The sequence below is a fragment of the Quercus lobata genome, chromosome 8 (assembly GCF_001633185.2).
Source record: "Quercus lobata isolate SW786 chromosome 8, ValleyOak3.0 Primary Assembly, whole genome shotgun sequence".
NCBI classification, from domain to species: Eukaryota; Viridiplantae; Streptophyta; class Magnoliopsida; order Fagales; family Fagaceae; genus Quercus; species Quercus lobata.
In genome coordinates this window covers 64,304,014-64,323,054 of record NC_044911.1, presented here as the reverse complement: position 1 = coordinate 64,323,054, position 19,041 = coordinate 64,304,014, and the positions used below count along the sequence as shown (strand labels likewise).

Below are 19,041 nucleotides of genomic sequence, written 5' to 3'. Positions count from 1 at the left end.
TAGCCAAACACTCAGCTTTTTTAAAAAGCACTTTTTAACAGCTTTTACCAAACACTCAGCTTTTTGAAAAAGCACTTTTTCATTATGCACTTTTTGAAAACTCCACTTTTTCATTATGCAATTTTTCAAAAAGCTGAACCAAACTCACCCAAAGATAGAGACAAACACAAAGACACAAAAGACATAAATAAAAGAAGAGACAACACAGAGACATAAATAAAGGCAGACCAAACACAAAAAGAAAAAAAATAAATCATATAATATAAAAAATTGTCACACAAATTTAAGAAAATAACGGTAATTCTTATATGATTTTTATTTTATTTGTAGATAAGTCAACTACAATGCTTGATTTTTTCAAAAGAAAAGGTTCAACTTCAAATTCTTCCGAAGTCAACGTGGAATTACCAACAACTAATGATGCTATTCCAATTCTAGAAAATGTGGGTGTTCCAATTCTAGAAAATGTGGGTGTTCCAGTCTCTCAAACACAATTTCAAAGAATTGACCTTGATTCTTTGGATTATGATCTTGGAACACGCAAACAAATATGGGAATATCATGTTAATCAACGTGATGAAATTCGACGGGCTTACATTAAAAAAGGTTCGCACCAACCTCCTCTAGAGACATTCAAAAAAAGTGGAAAATGCAATCTTAGCTTTCAAGATTTTTGGTATAAAAATAATTCAAAATGGCTTGAATATTCTCCTACAACAGATGCAGCTTATTGTCTACCCTGCTTTGTCTTTCATAACCCAAATGTGGTTGTGGGACAAAATACATTCATTGTTGGTGGATTTAGAAATTGGAAAAAGGTTGGGGGCAAAGATTGTTATTTTCAAGGTCATATAGGAAAAGATCCTAACTCAGCTCATAGAGTTGCTGAGCAAATGTGTAAGGATTTGATGAACCAATCGCAGCATTTGCAAAGGGTAGTTGATCATTTCACTACTGAACAAATTGCAAATAATCGGTTGCAACTGAAGGCCACAATTTTTATTTTCCGATATCTTGCCTTTCAAGCTATAGCTTTTAGAGGTCGAGATGAAAGTTTTAGTTCATTAAATCATGGGAACTTTCATGAATCATTGGGTATTATGACTTTTTGGAATGAGAAGGTTGCTGAAATAATAGAAAAAACTCCCAAAAATGCAACCTACACATCACTTAGGATTCAAAAGGAAATTCTACATGTTTTCTCAGCCAAAGTGAAGAAAGCCATTCAGGAAGAAATTAGTGACGCAAAGTTTTGCATAATGGTTGATGAAGCTCGTGATGAGTCCATGAAAGAGCAAATGGTTGTGGTTTTTAGATATGTTGATGCAGAAGGCTTTGTGAAAGAACATTTTTTTGGGCTTATTCATGTTGTTGACACTGCGGCTTTGACTCTAAAGAAGGGGATATATTCTTTGTTATCTCAACATTGCTTAGATATACAAAATATTCGAGGGCAAGGATATGATGGAGCAAGCAACATGTGAGGTATGTGGAATGGATTACAAGCTTTGATTTTGAATGATTGCCTATATGCTTACTACATCCATTGTTTTGCACATCGCTTACAATTGGCATTAGTAAAAGCATCAAAACAAGTTCTTCCCATTAGTCATTTTTTTCTTACATTGCTTTTTCTTATCAAAATTGTTAATGCTTCATGCAAGCGCAGTGAGCAATTGAAAGTTGCCAATGCTAATGAAATAGCACGTTTGATTGATCTTGAAGAGTTTGAGATTGGAAGTGGACTTAATCAAATTGGCACTTTACAACGACCTGTAGAAACACGTTGGAGTTCACATTTTAGATTAGTTTCTAACTTATTAAGGATGTTTACTTCAACTGTTGAAATTTTACAAAATATAATTGATGATGCAATTGATGGAGAACATCGGGCAGAAGGAGAGTCATCTTATGATGGTTTAACTTCATTTGAATTTGTCTTCATCTTGCATCTTGAGAAGGAAACTATGGAGATCACTAATAAACTTTGTCAAGCTTTGCAAAACCAATCTCAAGACATTTTAAATGTCATGCATTTAGTTTCATCTACTAAAGCACTTATCCAAAAATTTAGAGATGATGGATGGGATGGCTTAGTCACCACTATGATATCATTTTGTGAGAAGCATTGCATTGATGTCCTAGATATGAATGCTCGTTATGTTGCGAGGCGAGGTCGAGCTCGTAATCAGCAAGATAACGTTACAAATAAGCATCATTATCGAGTAAATATTTTTTATACTACAATAGATTCTCAACTACAGGAATTAAATTATCGATTTAATGAAGATGCAATGGAGTTACTTAGGCTTAGCTCAGCTTTAGAACCTCGAGAGGCATTAAAATCTTTCAGAATTAGTAATCTTTGTTTGTTGGTAAAGAATTTCTATCCACAAGATTTCACAGATTATGACAAACAAGTGTTGGAGAAAGAGCTTTATCATTTTGAGCATAATGTAGTCCAAGATCCAGAGTTCAAAAAATTAAAAATTTTATCTGAGTTGTCTCAATGGTTAGTGAGAACTGGAAATTCAAAACACTACAAACTTGTTTATAGAATGGTGAGACTTGTGCTTACTCTTCCAGTTTCTACTGCTACTATAAAGCAAGCATTTTCAGTTATAAAAGTTGTCAAAACTGACTTTCGAAACAAAATGGAAAATGATTTTTTGAATGACTATTTGATGTTATACATTGAAAAGGATATAGCTTCGACATTTAGTTTGGATTCAATAGTAGATGATTTTGAAGATTTGAAAGAGCGTCGAGTTCCCTTTTCATAGATGATTGTATAAAGAAACAATAGTGTTTCGTGTCTTTTGTTTTTGTTAGTAGATTGTATCTTAATATATTAAGAAACAATGATTTTTGGGTATTTTTCTTGGTTGATAGTTTATTAATACTATATGGATGCATATTTGAAATTTTTTTTTCGCTTATCTCCGCCCCCCCCCCCCGGCTTAAAATCTTGCATTCGTCCCTGCTCCTAGGTAGTAGATCGAGAAGTTGAGTTCTAGGTTTTAGAGAGAGGGATCGAATAAATATGAAGTGTTTGGCTCGAGTTTAAAGAGAGAAAGGATGAGAGGTTGGGAACCACCATCATGGTGGTGGTGGCTGGGCTTCACGACGAAGTTAGGAGGCTGTGCCTTGTTTAGATCGAAGAGAGGGTAAGGGGTGGGGGAGAGTGAGAGAGAAGGTGAGAGACCGAGTTAGAGAGAGAGAAATCTGAGGGTTTTTATTTATTTATTTAATTTACACCAAACCTGTAGTTGTGTTTAAAGAAACGCAACTATAGACATGCTTGAAGCCGCGTTTCAAAGAAACGCAGTTGTAGGCAGGCTATAGCTGCGTTTTCAAAAAACGGCTATAGGCCTTTTTAAAAGATATATATATTTTGTTCAACCTATAGCCGCAATTAAAACACGCAACTATAGGCAACACTATAGCCGCGTTTTTGTAAAACGTGGCTTTAAGGGTCTGTTTGGATATCGCTTATTGCTAAAAACTGAAAATTGAAAACACTGTAGCAAAATAATTTTTAAATGTGTGAATAGTGTCGTGAGACCCAGTTTTAAAGAAAAATTTGCTGAAATCCGTACTTGCGGGTCTTGTGAACAGTGCACGAGACCTACAGAAAAAACGCAGACGTGCATTTTTTTTCCTTTTCATCGCAATCCAAACCCAGCCTAAGTGTACCTATGGTTGTGTTTTCTAAACACGGCTGTAGAACTTCTTTAAAAAATATTTAAAAAAAAAAAAAGTTGGACCTATAGCCGTGTTTGAAAAACACGGCTATAGGCCCTACCCAATAAAACGCTGCTACAAATACTAAAAATGCGGCTACAGAACTCTTTTATAGCTGCGTTTTATAAAATGCAGCTATAGGGTATCTATAGCCGCGTTTATAAAAACGCGGCTAAAAAAAACACCCCTATAGCTAGCATTTTTAGTAGTGTCATCTAGTTCTCCATTGTGGGCCAGTGAGGAAAAACACAAAAACTAAAGCAACGAGGGAGATAATGCACTTATCTTTTAACATTGTTTGTTGAGTTGTCTTTATTGGACACATGGCTTAAATTTAAAGAGGGAACCTCTTTAAATCTATCCACACCCTGTCACCTCTTCAAAACAAGGAAAACTTGTGCTGGGTAGGATAGGTTAAGTGGCATGGCAAATTTTGCCATCACAGGCTCATGTGAAACAATATTATTAAGCCAATAAATGAATGTGAATTACTACTTATGGATAATTTTTATATTCTCATTAATAGATAATTTGATTTCTTTTGTTAAATGTGAAAGTTAAACAACAATCCCAAGTGGATTATGGAACTATAGAAGTGGCTCTTGCATTTAGGTTTCGGACATTTTAGAAATGGCTGTGTGCTTGTGTCATAATCATATTCAACTTTGATCAAGACCTTTTCTATAATCATGGTCTAATAAATATTGTTGTATATATAGGTATATACATGGATAGTTTGTAATAATGATGTTTGAGTTTGGAAAATATTGTTTCATAAAGTGAAAATTCATGTTCTGGGATTTTCTAAGTGAAAATTCGAAATACAGCATTTTCAATCGGTCGAAACTTTGGCTCAATCAATCAAAATGGTAAGAAAATAATCTTGGAGCCTCTGGATGAATCGATTGCTATTCGATCCCTGTTCAATCGATCAAAAAGATCACTCGATCGATCGAGAGGAACTTTCGACCGATCGAAAGTTGTAAAACAGGATTTTCTGTAGAATTTTCAGGTGACTGTTCAGAAAGGTTGAAGAGGTTTCAAGCCTTATTAACGATTTTGTGAAATATTTTAACTCTCCATACGTGTCTTTTGATGAAATATAACCCTATGGGTATAAATAGAGGCTTATATTCACTTGAAAAATAGTAAGTTAGAAAGAAATACAAGAAATCCTATGGTCATTCTTGCTATCTGTAGAACCTAACATTTTGATTGTATCCTAGGGACAAATTTGCAATAACCTTTTAGTAACAGTAGTGTGGGGGGCAAATATTGTTTAAGGAAAATAATAGTGTCTCCAAGTTATCTATTTTTTGTTTGCCTTTGTCTTAACTTTGAGCTTCCATTATTACTTTATGTAATTTCCCAACAAATATGTATTTATGATATGATCCAAAACGGTGGGATAAGAATCACATCTAGTATAGTAATTCAAGGTCCCTGGCTCTTTTGGATGTTGTTCATCATTGGCAATATCCGCTGCCTCCTGGCCTTAGCTAATTATTTCTATTTCCACAAGGTCAGAATTCAAATCGTTAACAAATAGTTTTTTGGCGTTAATGGGTTCAAGAAAAGTTAGATATTCTTGAGCAAATGGAAGAAGCCACAAGAAAACAGATCCTTCATTTGTTTTTTGGTTTTTTAAAATTGAAAATTAGAAGCAGTACATGACTCTTGAGAGTAAAAAGCATTATTAGTACCCCTTGTTTCTCACAAAACCATATAAGTCATTATTGTACCATGCCCCTCTTGAAGAAAGATATGGAGAACCCAAATGGTGTTGGCATTTTGGTAGCTGATTGCAGAGAAGGGATGAAGAAGATTCATTTGGTGTGTATTCAACACTGGTACAGAGAGGCAAACAAGTGTGCCAATGCGTTGGCAAGCAGGGGAGCTTCTTTAGCACATGATTTTACCATTTTCCTGGATCCCCCATCTGATGTAGCTTTTCTTCTTAATTTAGATTTTGTTGGAACTGTTTATTTTCATGATGTAGCCTCTGTTGTGGAAGGCAGTTAGTTTTCTTTGTTAATGTATTATCCTTTTCACCAAAAAGAAAAAAAGAAAAAAAGAGGGCGATCTTACTGTTCAATGAAACAAGTTGGGCTCCCTAAAATGGCTCTTTATGCACCTTTTTGGTTGACATGAATTGACATTTGTTTCTCCTTTTGCCTCTTTATTTATTTATTTATTTATTTATTTTTGATAAGAAGCATGAAATATTCATTCAACTTGAAAAGAGTTACAACAGAGAAAGCATACAAACACTGGGAGAAAATCACAAACAATTACACACCACTCTCCTCAATGAACCCGAGAGCCCAACAATATTTCTGAGTTTGCATATTAACATTTTAGGGTCTCTTTTCTTGGGCTCTAGTGGTGGGTTCATTAAAAGGAGAGATATTACTTGTGGTTTTTGGGCTGGGAAGTCCTTGGGCCAAAGAAGAAAACATTTGAAAGCCTAAAACTGATTTTTTGTCCTCAGAGGACCATTAGGAAACACTTGAGTGCTCAACAGAGGAGGGTGCTGGGCTCAAGGAGCAAACCACTGCCAGCACAGTTGAACAGCTGCCTTTCTCCGTACCCAGGTTCACCGGACTAACAGCCACCGGAATCTGAAAACCGATATCTTCCTCTCTTCTTTCTTCCTCCGACCCGCCTCGGCAAGTAGCACAATGTTTCTCAAAAACCCCCTTCCTCCAATCGAACAAATCTTGAGACCCAGACCAAAGAAACCCACCAAAACCCAAAACACCACAAATAAAGCAAAAGGAAGGAAGCCACTCCATTTGAAGACTAGATCTGAAATAAAACTGGAAGATCTTTATTCTTCTATCTACATACCTTAGATCCAAACCCATCTTCCAAGCAGATCTTGGAGTGGACTTGAAAGCTCGCACGCACTCCTCTAGGATGTTCGATCTCATGGTTGAAGTGGAGCTTTCATCATCCTTAAACATGGTGAGATGAAAATGTAGAAGTCCTCCAGTGATAGCTTGGTCCTTGTTGCTGAGGGGACCTTGAAGGCTACAGAGACTTAGAAAATACCCGAATAGGGAGAGGGAGAGAGGGCTTGTACCAAGGCAAGAGAAACAAAAACTCCTACTGAGGGAGAGAAAAAACTTTCTCTCTCCCTCAGCAGAAGAGAGAAAGTTAGCTTAAGGACCTTCTTTCTTTCTTTATTTTTAATTATTACAAAACAAGTTGTTTAAATCTAGCTCAGATTAATTAGCACGTTAGCATGATACTCCAACTTTCTAAATAGTGCCTAAATAGTAAATATTAAATAATACTGCTCAATATATTATGAGGGCGTTTGGGCTGGACGTTTTCTTGCTGATGCGCGTTTGCGTTTTCCGCGTGGGACCCACGCTACAGTAACACAGCAAACACCTCTCTTTTTTTTTTTTTTTCGCGTTTCAAGAGTGATCAGTTACTGTGCAGCCGTATATGTGGACTTTTCCAGTGTGAACAGTGCATTTGTGCACTGTTCATGAACCCACAAATTCCACTTTTCATAATTTTTTTATTAAAAATGGGTCCCACAGTACTATTTACATATTTAAAAAATATTTCGCTACAATGTTTTCAGTTTCAGTTTTCAGTTTCAGCAAAAATAAGCTCAATCCAAACGGACCCTATATAACTTTAGCAAGATTCTCTAATACTCCTAACTTTAGTATAAGAAAGGAACGCAACTTTAGTGATCGAGTAAAAGTGGTACTTTACTATTCATAATCTATGAAATTGTGACAACCATTGTGCTGGTAGAAAAATGGTTACATATATTGGTCAAAATGTAATATGAATGAATAAAATGTCTTTCTTTTTTGAAAAAACTTACAGCTCTGTTATGTCGGTTATCTTCACATTTAACCATAAAATCCAACGGCTAAAAAGAATTCGTCGGCAGTTTTTTTTTTCCTTGTTTACAATAATACAATGTAGCTCCTTGATCACGCTGATACACGTGCACATCTACAGATCCCATACTTTTGTTAAAGAGAGAGTCTATGACACAAATTTTGTGCCACTAATTAAGAGCATCATAATCTATGACACAGATTTTGTGCCCGAAGACTGTTCTATTACCTTAGAAAACTCGCAAGAATATAAAATTGCATCAAAGTAAACAGTACTCAACTTGTAATGCTAGAAAATTGAAATAAGTTAAAGGTTCTTTTTTATTCGATGAATATTGAACAAACTACTATTACGTTGTCCCTCCTAATTTGTTTGCCCGGCCCGAACGTTTAGATTTTTGAGGAGATATCATTACTATTTTCTAAAATCTATGACACATTGTTTTCTGACATTGTTCTATTATTATTGGCTAACTCAATAAAAGTAGATCGATCATCAAAAGTAGACAACTACTTTAATAAAAAGGAATAGAAGAAATGAGCGTTTTTCTGATGAAAATCCACTATACCACGGGCAATTGTACCTGGTAAAAGTGAACTCTTAATATTGACCGAGATTTGTACATCTTCAGCTCCTAGAATTTCTCCTAAATACAAATCCAACGGCTCACAGTATTAGACAAGTCACACAGGTTAGCAAAGCAAGAATCAATATAAAACAAAACCGGATATGAAAGCCTCTAGTTTAAGCTCCAAGACCAAGAGTGGTTCAGTGAAAAGAGAGAACAAAGTAAAACAATGGGCCACACTAAACACGAAAGCACATTTTTCAACATAGACCACTTATAAATACCTACCTTCCTATGCATTAAGCCAATCACCTTCACCCCACTGATTCATTCACTAGTACACTACTGAATATACTTTGTAAAACAAGAAAATGGAAGCAATTCAAACCTGGGTCTCCAAGAACAAGCTCACCTCCATTGGTCAGTATAGTAAACCGACTAAACCCTCTTTCTCAATTAATATGATCCTTTCTTCTTCTTCTTCTTCTTTTTTCTTAAATCTATGTAGTAAAAATACTAATACCACTAACATTAATTTTGTTGAATATGTAAGTTCTATGTATAATATAATTTGTGATAATTGAAACATCAGAATAATTGTGTGAATTATCAATATCTTCATCATTATGAAATGGTTACTATAGGGGCATTGTGGGCATCAGGAATTGGAGCATCACTAGCTTATAATTCACGTACAAGATCTCCCCTCAAGCCAAGCCTAAAGCTTATTCATGCCAGGTACGTACATAGGCCCCATATATTGTCTCAAACTGTTTAAGTTCTAAGAAGTGTGTGTTTGCGTGAGTAAGATACTAATAAAAATTGTGTGCCTTCTTTGTTGCTAGGATGCACGCACAAGCTTTAACACTGGCGGTGCTCTCTGGTGCCGCAGTCTATCACTACTACGAGAAGAGTACCATGGAGCATGGAGAGAGTACTCATGATTCTCCAAAGTGAAAGTTGTATTGTATCTGATCTGTGGATCTAAAGGGTTCCCTTTCCCTTTCAAATTTATTTATATTCTGGAATTTTATGTAGAAGGGAGATGTTTCCTATTCCGAGTTCCATTTTTAAGTGGATCATGATGTTCTATTGTAATTATTAATCCTGGAAACCTACCTTAATATCAATCATATTTGGTTTTATGTTCATATAAAAAAGGTGTATTTCCTTTTGGTCCTTAGCAAAATTTGAATACAATACCAATATATCTATCAATAATCATGTAAGGTAAATGAAGAGACCACATTTTATTTCTTATATCTAACTGTGTATATGATGTCATTGATTTGTAATATTCAATCTAAAACATGAAATTGAGAGTAAAAAAAAAAAAAAAACCCATTATGTTGCTACGCATGTACAAAGCAAAATGTACGGATCAATTACTTGATTCTAATGTTAGTACTTAATGAAGGGCATATTAATGTTTAATTGATCCTAATGTTAGTACTCAATGAAGAGCATATTAATGTTTTTGTTCTTTGATATCGAAATTTGTTTGAGATTCGGAAGCATAAGAGGGAGGTGAGCAAGAAGGCATTGGCTGAATGTTTGAAATGTGATATCCCATTAGTTAGATGTTGAAATTAAAATGAAACATAGAATATATTCTAGAGAAAGTAGAAGTGAGAACATAGGAAGTTGTATAAAACCATTGATGACTAAATTTTTTGGTATAAAAACATTGATGACTACATCGATCTAACAAAATAGCAACATATTATCAATTATTTCTTACAATGAACCCTCTATAAGAATTAGGATTTGTTCTACGTGGGTTTTAGACTAAACTAGGTCTCTTGGGCCATTGTACATAATACACCATTATCCATATTCTTTTAACATTAGGTGCCAACTATATTGCTCACATTGTTGGGCGCCTTAGTAGGCCTGCTTGAGCTCTCCTGCTATAACCGGTCTTCCTAATCGATAGTCGGTTGTCATTCTAACCGATCAGGCTTGTCTGATCCGCTAAAAGTGTTCTTTGCCTTCAGTGTAGGGAACAAGTTTGAGTGATCGACCTGACACATGGTTTAGGTGCGAGTTGAATCAATGGGCTTAAGGGTCCAAACAAATCTGAATGGTGGGCCTAGGAACTTATTCCCCGACAAAAATATATACAATTTTCATGGAAGACTAATTAAACGGGTCCTTAAACTATTTAATAATCTTAGAAGTTGATTTTGTGTATAATTAATTTATATATATAATATTAATTTTTAGTTAATTTGAGTGCATAACTATGGGAAAAAAAGAAAAAAGAAATTATAAATTATTACAAAAAAATACGTCACAGGTACCTTCTATGGACCCTAGGGTCAATAACCTCTTCAATATAGTTACTAAACCATGGATTCTCTCTTTTTCACCTTAATTGTCCTCCTAATTCCAGCTGATTAACTATCCTAAAGGATGTATTAGTATTTTAGTCCTCTTTGGCCTTGTATAAGGGAAAATTTCACTCCCTTTTCCTTACCTTTTAACTGACTCATTCTATTGTTATCTTTTTCTCTAGCTGCTAATCTATTTCTTTTCAACTAGTGAAGTGTCTCTGTTCATCATAGGCAAGGTGGTCTAGTAGGACTTATATACATGTTGTACACAAATGCCTCACAATCTAACTCGAAGACATCATAATTAATTAATAGGCCCAATCATCATATAAGTAACAGGCCACAAGTATGAAATATTGATCAGGCTGGCCTGTACAAAGTACAAACTAATGTCTACTTGTGAAGCTCTTCTTAGCTATTAGAAATATTGGTGTTGAGAAAGTGATTATTAGGACGTGCCTGCCTTGCACATATTTGCTGTTGTTAGGTTGGAAAGTCCCTTTCTTCTTCCTAACTTTTTGATTCCCTCCACTTATGAACCCATTGTTTATTTGGTTTCTCTAAAACACACTCAAAAAGACATGGCCGCCAACTTCCCATTTTTCTTTGGTTGACCATTATGCCCTCTACCTTATCTTAGTACTCTTTTGTTTCAATAATTATTAAACCAAAATTATAGGCCTTAATTAGATAGATTATCAAAAAGTTAAATGAAGAATATCACTGAATTTGCTTTTATAATTTGAAGGTTTTTTTCTTTAATATTCTATAATTATATCACCAATAATGCATATAATATTCTTCCTTGTAATAATCTGGCGCGTGTAGAACAGGAGGAGGACTGCATACACTTGAAGAAATATTCATATACTTGAAGAGGTTTGGATACTCTTATTTATATTAAAAAATATATATTGGTTAAAATGATTTAACAATAATGCACCATAATAATTTAAGCTTTTGAGATAATTGATAATTTATCTATAGATACCATTTTCAAACAAAGTGAACATACATCCCTTTAAACACTAGTTTGGACATTTCACCGAATTAAAATTATGTACTCCTAAGTCCCAACACAAGGCAATTATGCTTTGTTCCTTTTTCAATTTTTTTAATTAACACAAGGTATAGAATAAGGTCCAACAACCGCCATATAAACAATTACTTAGAAAGTTAGGATGGCCGAAGGCCACCCTTTTATATTGAGTTCAAAAGACGAAACAGCTTCTACTTTTCATTCTTCATTTCTTCCTCTTCTTCCTTGTTGTGGTTCATCAAACTTTGCCACACACAGGGAAGCCTAGAAAAAAAGGGCTGATGGACTGTTCAATTTGCACATCAATGCCAGTTATATTAAGGCCTCCAAGGAATACAATATGTGGGGCTTGCTATGAGGGAGCTAGGAGCATAATCAACCTGATAAACAAGCTTGAAAGTGAAAAGGCAAGGAATGGTCCCCCAAATTCGTGTAAGGCAAGCTCTAAATTCATGTTTCTTATTGTTGCTTGAATTATTAGTTGGTGCATTTGATTATTTTCATGATTAGTTCCCTTAATTAGTCATAATTTACGTATCTTTTAAGTATATAAAGCCATATGATATATCGATTAATTTGATGGAAATCTAGATGGCACTTTAGTCGTCTTGCCATTCTAGTAGTTTGATCGAGTATGGTTGGATCAAATGGTGAAAATATTCCTGCAAACAGGCTATTCATTCATAGGAGATGGTATTTAAAATAAATAAAAAAATCGTTTTGAGGATTTTTGTTTGAACAGAATTTATTTTTTAAAAATGGTTCCTAAAATCTGGGTCAAGCTCTATTTTAATTTATAAAATTTGAAAAGTTTATGTTTAGTATTTTTTTTTTAAAAAAAAAACTTGTAAATGTATCAATTAAGTCATTTTGTAGCTTTGTTGTTATAATTCTTAGTTATACGTGGTGGAATTTAACACACTATCACTATAATGCAAAATTATAAAATGACTAATTTGCTATATTTATTTATATATTAATTTTTCAAGAGTTTTGTAACTTAATTGAAACTTTTATCTCTTAATATTTCTAATAAAGACATTCATGGTTAAAATTTTCCTCTCAAAGCTGGTAGTATTTTTTGAAATTTATAAAAAAAAAAAGACTAAAAAAATTTAGAAATAGAAAAGAAGTAAATATTGTGCACGGTGGGCTTAATATGGTTTCGTACAGTTTCTAGGTGCGGAATTAGCCCATTAGATGTTTGGAGCAAAAGAAGGAAATATTCTCTTTTGGAATTAGCTCATTCTAGCCCAGCTAGTCCCCATTCAATGGGACTAAGTACACTTTTCTATAATGGGCTGATTACATTTATTGAGGTCTGAATCCAGCCTAACCTTATTAGGAGTTTTTCCTTTTTAATTTTTCCATTTTCTCAGGTACAAACCTTGCGTATGTGAAGTATTTTAATTTTTAAGCCACCAAGAGGATTTTTTTTTTTTTTTTTTTTTTATATGGCCACAAAGAGGAATTTATTTATGTGGTTTAGCAAAAATCAAATTAGAGGGAAAAAAAATTCCAAATATCATTTTGGAAAAAATAAAATGACACTACTTGCTTAGACTTGAAAAATCTTATGTGAAATTAGATGTTAATTAAACATGTTGATCTCAGGTAATGAAGTTATATTGTTTCATTACATCAAGAAAAAAAAAAAGTTACAGTGCTAAAAAAACCTTACTAATGATTAGTATTTAATATTTATATTGATAATTTGATATGTTCTTCATGTTACCCCCCTGCAGACACTCCTAGATGTTTCAAGATGGGTATGTGATATGAAGGATAGGGAAAATGTACAGAAAGAGGAGGTAAGCTTTCTTAAGGGGGGTTTCTTTACTGCGCTTAAAGATCAAATGCACACTGATATGGAACTCAAGCCAGGCAATAATGGGCCTTCCATACCTGCACATAGGGCCTTACTGGTTAGTCTCTCTTTGTCTCTCCTTGTCTTTTATATATAATTATGTAGATAAAGTGGGTCCTCTAATAATTTATAATCTCTATAGAAAAATCTGTAGCCAGAAGTAGTTTGATTAACTCACTTGTTTTTAAGGTTTTGTTGCAAATTAATATTCTTCAATAATGATTGTATTTTCTACCTTAATTATAAACTATTAGATGTTAAGTATGTAAAAAAATAATCTTACAAACTAACGTGTAGCAAATTACAAAAAAAGATTTTAGTCATTTATTTAGGATGTAGTTCAAGTAGCACTGATCATATTTATTATTACATTCGTTTATAAGTTTTTTATAATAAAACTAACAGTACCTTTAGTATTTATTCACTGGAATAGTAATGAAATCATATTAATGTAATGTATTATGTTACAGGCAACAAGATCACAAATATTTAAGAATATGCTAGACTCAGATGTATGTAAAGCGCCACCAAAGGACAATATAATTACATTGTCTGAGTTGAACCATGAAGAGCTGGAGTCTCTTCTGCAATTCCTCTACACTGGGAGCTTGCCTGAAGAGAAAATGGAGAAGCATGTCTACTCACTATCACTAGCAGCCGATAAGTACGAAATCCCATACTTACAGAAGTTTTGTGAGCGACACATGCTAAGGTCTTTGAAGTCATCCAATGCTCTTAATGTACTAGATATCTCAGATGTTTGTTCCTACCTATCTTTGAAAGAGACAGCTTTAAAATTCATTGTCAAAAACATTGAGGATATAGCCTTCTCAGATAGATATGATGAATTTGCACTCAAGAATCCACATCTTTGTGTCCAGATTACAAGGGCATCGTTGATGGAAGCCAGGAAAAATTGAGTTCATTGTAAGGGCATAATGTGCATACTTTTTTCCAGGCAAAAATAGCTAGGTTATGCATGGAGCTGTTGAAATTTCTTTATAAAATCAACTTACATATTGAACAAGTAGTCAAGCACCATAAGGGATTCTTTGTAGATGAGATTTATATAAACTATTAGTAAATTTGTATTGGTTTTTTATATGCCTCTGACATGAAAATCACTAATGTCTCCGAATACAACACATCATTTACTTGTTTAATACACCATTTGATATCAACTAATTAATTTTATATATGCCCTAGCTATGGCTATTATAATGGTTACCTAAAACAGTAAATTCTTCTAAGGATCTTCTCATGGAAGATATACTATCTTCTAATCCATTGTGGTATTATTCTAAGTTTCTTGGAATTGCTTTCCCCGCCATATGGTCATAACCAAAGTCCCTGTTTTATCACTATTGAAATCAATAGGTAACTTTATTTGAAATTTAAGGTCAAACTTAAATTTTAAGCTTGCTTGGTCTTTTACTTCAAACTCTCTATTTCTATATATCTCTGTGTCCATTGTATTTTAACCGGTTATTTTTCTTTTATATACCGAGAAATTATCAAACGGTGTTAAGATTGTGAAACAATATAATTTATCGTTTTTTTAATTGTGAACGTGGTTGAAAGTTAGATGGGTATTTTTTCCTATGTGGCAGTACAGTCTTAATTGCAGAAAAAATGGTTATGTTTTTATATATAATATTAGATATATTTTTTTATTAATGAGATAAAAGATCAAAGTTTCTTTTTTGGTCAAGATTGAAACATCGTAGATGAAATTATATTATATCAATATGATAATTGATAATTTGCATGCTATGCACGTCAAATACTCATGCCTTATGTTACATGTTTTTACTTACCATATCCATAGCAGTTTATAGATCATACTTGTATAAAAATTTTGTTCCTGAAATATTTTTACAATATCAAAAGTTCCTTTGTTCATATTACCAACACATAAGATACGAGCGAGCTATAAGCCCATAACAAATTCCTATGGCCGTGATGATTAGTTATGAGTTATGACATGTTGAATATAGTCCTCACTTGAGTAGTTAATGATCACAATTTATTGACCTATAGGATACTTATCCGGACCTTAATTATCTCAGTACGTAAATTCCTTGTTTGTTTTTCCCTCTATCTTCTCAGTTATTTCAAACTATTAGCCATAGATTCAAAATTATGTAGTGATGAAAAATTTACGTACTGATCAGACTTTTTACATTTGGTCTGACCAGTTTGAGGCTTAAAGCAGACATGCACAATAAAAACATCCATTGCAGAATCTACAAAGTTCCTCACTGCATAAACATCAGAGGAATAAAAAACAAAGAAAGTAGTCTTATATATGGCTTTGTTGTTGTGCCAGTACTTCATGTTATACGATCACTGCTTGTTTAGTCACATGACTCTTACACATAGCGAATATTAGTTCTACTTGGTCAGGAAGGTGTCACGTGTACTTCCACATTATGTGCAACTCCATGAAGAGACAATTTGTTTTGTTCCTCTTTGTGTAATTGCTCGTAGCTAGTGGCTCTGGTTTTATAGGATACCGCACTGTAATTCAAACCCAATACTCCAACCCATTTAAAGTTTTGAAATGGAAAAGATCTAACCACAGAGAGGGGAAAACAATGACCAATTAATATAGGATTAACTTTAAGGACAAAACTTAAATACAATTTTTTAAGTATCGTATATTAAGTTTTCAATTAAATTCGAATATAGAATTACATTTACACACATGATTGTATTGAATTTAATTGTATTTGTAAAGGTTAACGTTGTTTGTACTGTATAGGTTAATTAATTTAACTGATGTCAAAATTTAATTGAAAAACTGAATGTATAAGAATTATACTTAGATTTTGCCCTAATTTTAATTCATTGAACTTTCCAAAGGCACAGATAGAATTATATACGTAATTCATGCACCTCACAAAAAGTTGAGTGAAAATGTACCGAGGCATTAAGTGGAAAGCAGATTGAAATTCCATGGAATTTAAGCAATAAACACTTCCACAAAACAAAACTATAAGCATATATGCTAAGGAATCATCTCTCAGCTCAAGAAATTTTGTTGTTGTTGTGCAATATATATTAAAAGCCAAGAAATGCACGTGCCAAATGCCTAATAAATTCTGGTAAACCTAAAGTTATTTGTTTTCTTGGTACTTGTTTGTGATCTTCAATCTACTTCATAATTTTTGAAGCAGGGGTTCTTGATTAGCAACAATGCCTACCCACAACAAAAAAGATAATAGAAGCAAATGATAAATATAACACCGCGGATATTTGATTACACTTATTCAGAACTCTCACTCCAGTTCTTAATAGCTTGCACCACTGCTTGTTTCACCACTTGAGCATTAATGTTTTCGCCTTGTTCTTCATCCTGAAAGAAACATTTCAACATTCTTACCGCTAGTTCTACATATGTATGTATGTATCTTCATTAATTGTTGATATTTTGTTACAGAAATTTTAAAAAAAAAATTTAAATGATCTTACTTCTCCTCCAACTGCTTGTAACCGGAAATTATCAGTACAAGAAACCCTAGCTTCAAGAACAGTAAGACCCAGTTCTTCGAAGGCTTCCAATATGGAGACAAGCAGGCCTGGGCAACTCTTCTCTGATAACACATTTATTAGGTAGCCCTTCTCTAGGGTTGTTACAGAAACCTGTGGAAAATTTACTAGCTATAGGTTAATACGACTAATAGAAATGTTATTTGTGAAAAATAAGAAAATTAACTTAAACATTTAGAATTGCATTGATGGTGGGAGAGAAGATAGAATAGATGTTAGACTATGTATGTACCACAGGCAATGGATTTTGATCACTTGAGGTTCTTGAAGTTGCTATATCTTGATTCAGTCTTTCTACTTTCTGCTTTAGCTCTTGAATATACTTTGATGCGTCTATTATGATTGAGTTCTCGTTTAGCTGCCAAACATGCACAAAATAAGTAGCTGTGAGTTAGAATCCAATTGTGCATATTTTATATTCTATCCTTAAATAAGGACCACAGAATTTTTTTCAACATTAAGTTAGGGGTGGGGGATTAAATCTTAGACAGGGACGTGCCAACTAAGCCAATGCTTATTGGCAATTGCAAACTAAGTTGCATCTAGGTTACCAATCTTCATAAAAAAGAGAAAAAGAACAAGAACATTGTATCTGGGTTATTGAGATATCACCCTCTCATTTAATTATAGGTCTAGTAACTTATGTTTAGATTCAAAAAAAAAAAAGTAACTTATGTTTATTAATTTATTCTAAATTGTGTCATCATGGAATGAGAGAGAGAGAGAGAGAGAGAGAGAGAGAGAGAGAGAGAGAGAGAATAGGAGATGAATATATTGGACTGAGGTGCATCTATAAGAGTTTAGGATATGTTTGGAACAGAGGGAGTTGAGTGGAGGGTAAAGAGGAAGATGATCATAGTATACAAAAATCTCCATCCAAATATAGAGTTAGGAAAAACATGAAAGAAGACCAAATCTGGAAAACAAAGTATTCTAATAACAAAACAAAAGAAGAAGGATGAACTGAAAGAGGAGGTGAAATTAAAAGTGAGAGTTACAATTCTGCTTAATGGAACATTCTTATGTAAAATGACCTAATCCATGAGAATATATGTAAGAAGAAAGCCAATGGAAGCAAAAGCCTCAGGAAATAAAGCAGGGAATTACAGCATGAGAGTTAGTAATGGAACGAAGTAGTTGCAGCTTCTCATGCAGTGCTGCCCTCTTGTGCTCCCTAGAAACCATGGGATATTGTTTCTCTTTATCTTCTTTTTCTTCAGCTTTCTCTTTCCCTTCCTTTGAACTCTTCTGTGAGGCTCTTAGGCTGTTTAAAAGAAAGGGATGAGCTCTCAAATCGATATGATCTTCTGTTTGCTAGCTTCCACATGACTGCCTCAGTTTCTTCACAACAAAATACAACACAAAGTGGAGCTCAACTTACCAAACTGCCCTTTTGATCCTTCAAATAAATATATATATAATATTTATTTTTCCCCATTTAAAAAAAGAAGTAAAAAATAGCATTTTTCTAGCTACTTTGTGTAGGATTTGGAAACAAACAATTCATTAAAAATGAAAGAATTTTCCTCATCTCCAAAAAGAAATAAGAAGCGCATTTTCCTAAATAAACTAATAAACAGATCAACTAAGTTGTTAAATGATAGCTACTGTAAAAAAAATTGTCTATTCCAGAAAAGTTTCAAAGCAAGTTTAATAAAAGATTTAATAATTTGTTATTATCATTATAATATGACTTTCTACACAGCCAAGATTTTAGGATGAATAAATAATTTGCTAAATAATATGCGTATAATTAGTTTTTTAAGTTGTCTAGTTTTTTTTTTTTTTTTTTCACTCAAGAATAATTATATGTAATCATTCTTAAATAAAATTTTCAATAAAAAGTTATATCCAATACCTTATGAGTAACTCGTCATGTGAGCCATGTAGGGATATATTTTTACTAATTAGAACTCGTCATGTAATGAATTATGGTACAAAATTATGTCAAAGTTAGTATTCTCAGCATTACTCATACCTTATTCCTATAATATTATTTCACTCCGAAAAGGAGGGGCAGAAGGACAGAATGGTAAAGAGTAAATGAGAGTTGGCATATAACTTA

General features: G+C 33.5%; 3 protein-coding genes and 1 long non-coding RNA gene across 5 annotated transcripts; 3 read left to right on the top strand and 1 right to left on the bottom strand.

Annotated features, from left to right (window-relative positions):
• The first annotated feature begins 344 nt into the window (after window positions 1-344).
• On the top strand, window positions 345-1,484 carry LOC115957235 (zinc finger MYM-type protein 1-like). The gene has a single exon (XM_031075435.1). It carries the CDS (start codon window positions 345-347, stop codon window positions 1,482-1,484), a length of 1,140 nt encoding a protein of 379 aa, XP_030931295.1.
• Window positions 1,485-8,481: 6,997 nt separating this feature from the next.
• Window positions 8,482-9,439, top strand: LOC115954801. The gene is made up of 3 exons (XR_004083955.1): window positions 8,482-8,602; window positions 8,827-8,920; window positions 9,028-9,439. It is a non-coding gene; the product is annotated as an uncharacterized LOC115954801 (long non-coding RNA).
• A 2,289-nt stretch (window positions 9,440-11,728) lies between these two features.
• Window positions 11,729-14,528, top strand: LOC115957860 (BTB/POZ domain-containing protein At3g56230). 2 transcript variants are annotated; one of them, XM_031076199.1, is made up of 3 exons: window positions 11,729-11,994; window positions 13,303-13,482; window positions 13,895-14,528. In XM_031076199.1, the coding sequence occupies exons 1-3, from the start codon at window positions 11,839-11,841 to the stop codon at window positions 14,342-14,344; spliced, it is 786 nt and encodes a 261-aa protein (XP_030932059.1). In that variant the 5' UTR covers window positions 11,729-11,838; the 3' UTR covers window positions 14,345-14,528. The 2 variants fall into 2 exon arrangements, with proteins under 2 accessions (XP_030932059.1, XP_030932060.1); XM_031076200.1 differs by having other exon boundaries at window positions 11,828-11,989.
• A 1,926-nt stretch (window positions 14,529-16,454) lies between these two features.
• LOC115957750 lies at window positions 16,455-18,320 on the bottom strand. The gene is made up of 4 exons (XM_031076073.1): window positions 18,084-18,320; window positions 17,209-17,334; window positions 16,899-17,069; window positions 16,455-16,782 (listed from the first exon to the last, which is right to left on the bottom strand). Exons 1-4 carry the CDS (start codon window positions 18,159-18,161, stop codon window positions 16,693-16,695), a joined length of 465 nt encoding a protein of 154 aa, XP_030931933.1. The 5' UTR covers window positions 18,162-18,320; the 3' UTR covers window positions 16,455-16,692.
• Between the last annotated feature and the right edge of the window lie 721 nt (window positions 18,321-19,041).

Excerpts from the sequence above, each read along its gene's own strand:
- LOC115957860 (XM_031076199.1), top strand. The coding sequence starts at position 11,839 with ATGGACTGTTCAATTTGCACATCAATGCCAGTTATATTAAGGCCTCCA. Across the intron at positions 11,995-13,302 it reads GTCCCCCAAATTCGTGTAAG|ACACTCCTAGATGTTTCAAG; the intron begins GCAAGCTCTAAA and ends ACCCCCCTGCAG. Across the intron at positions 13,483-13,894 it reads CTGCACATAGGGCCTTACTG|GCAACAAGATCACAAATATT; the intron begins GTTAGTCTCTCT and ends ATTATGTTACAG.
- LOC115957235 (XM_031075435.1), top strand. The coding sequence starts at position 345 with ATGCTTGATTTTTTCAAAAGAAAAGGTTCAACTTCAAATTCTTCCGAA.
- LOC115957750 (XM_031076073.1), bottom strand. The coding sequence starts at position 18,161 with ATGGTTTCTAGGGAGCACAAGAGGGCAGCACTGCATGAGAAGCTGCAA. Across the intron at positions 17,070-17,208 it reads ATCAAAATCCATTGCCTGTG|GTTTCTGTAACAACCCTAGA; the intron begins GTACATACATAG and ends AATTTTCCACAG. Across the intron at positions 16,783-16,898 it reads TACAAGCAGTTGGAGGAGAA|GATGAAGAACAAGGCGAAAA; the intron begins GTAAGATCATTT and ends TGTTTCTTTCAG.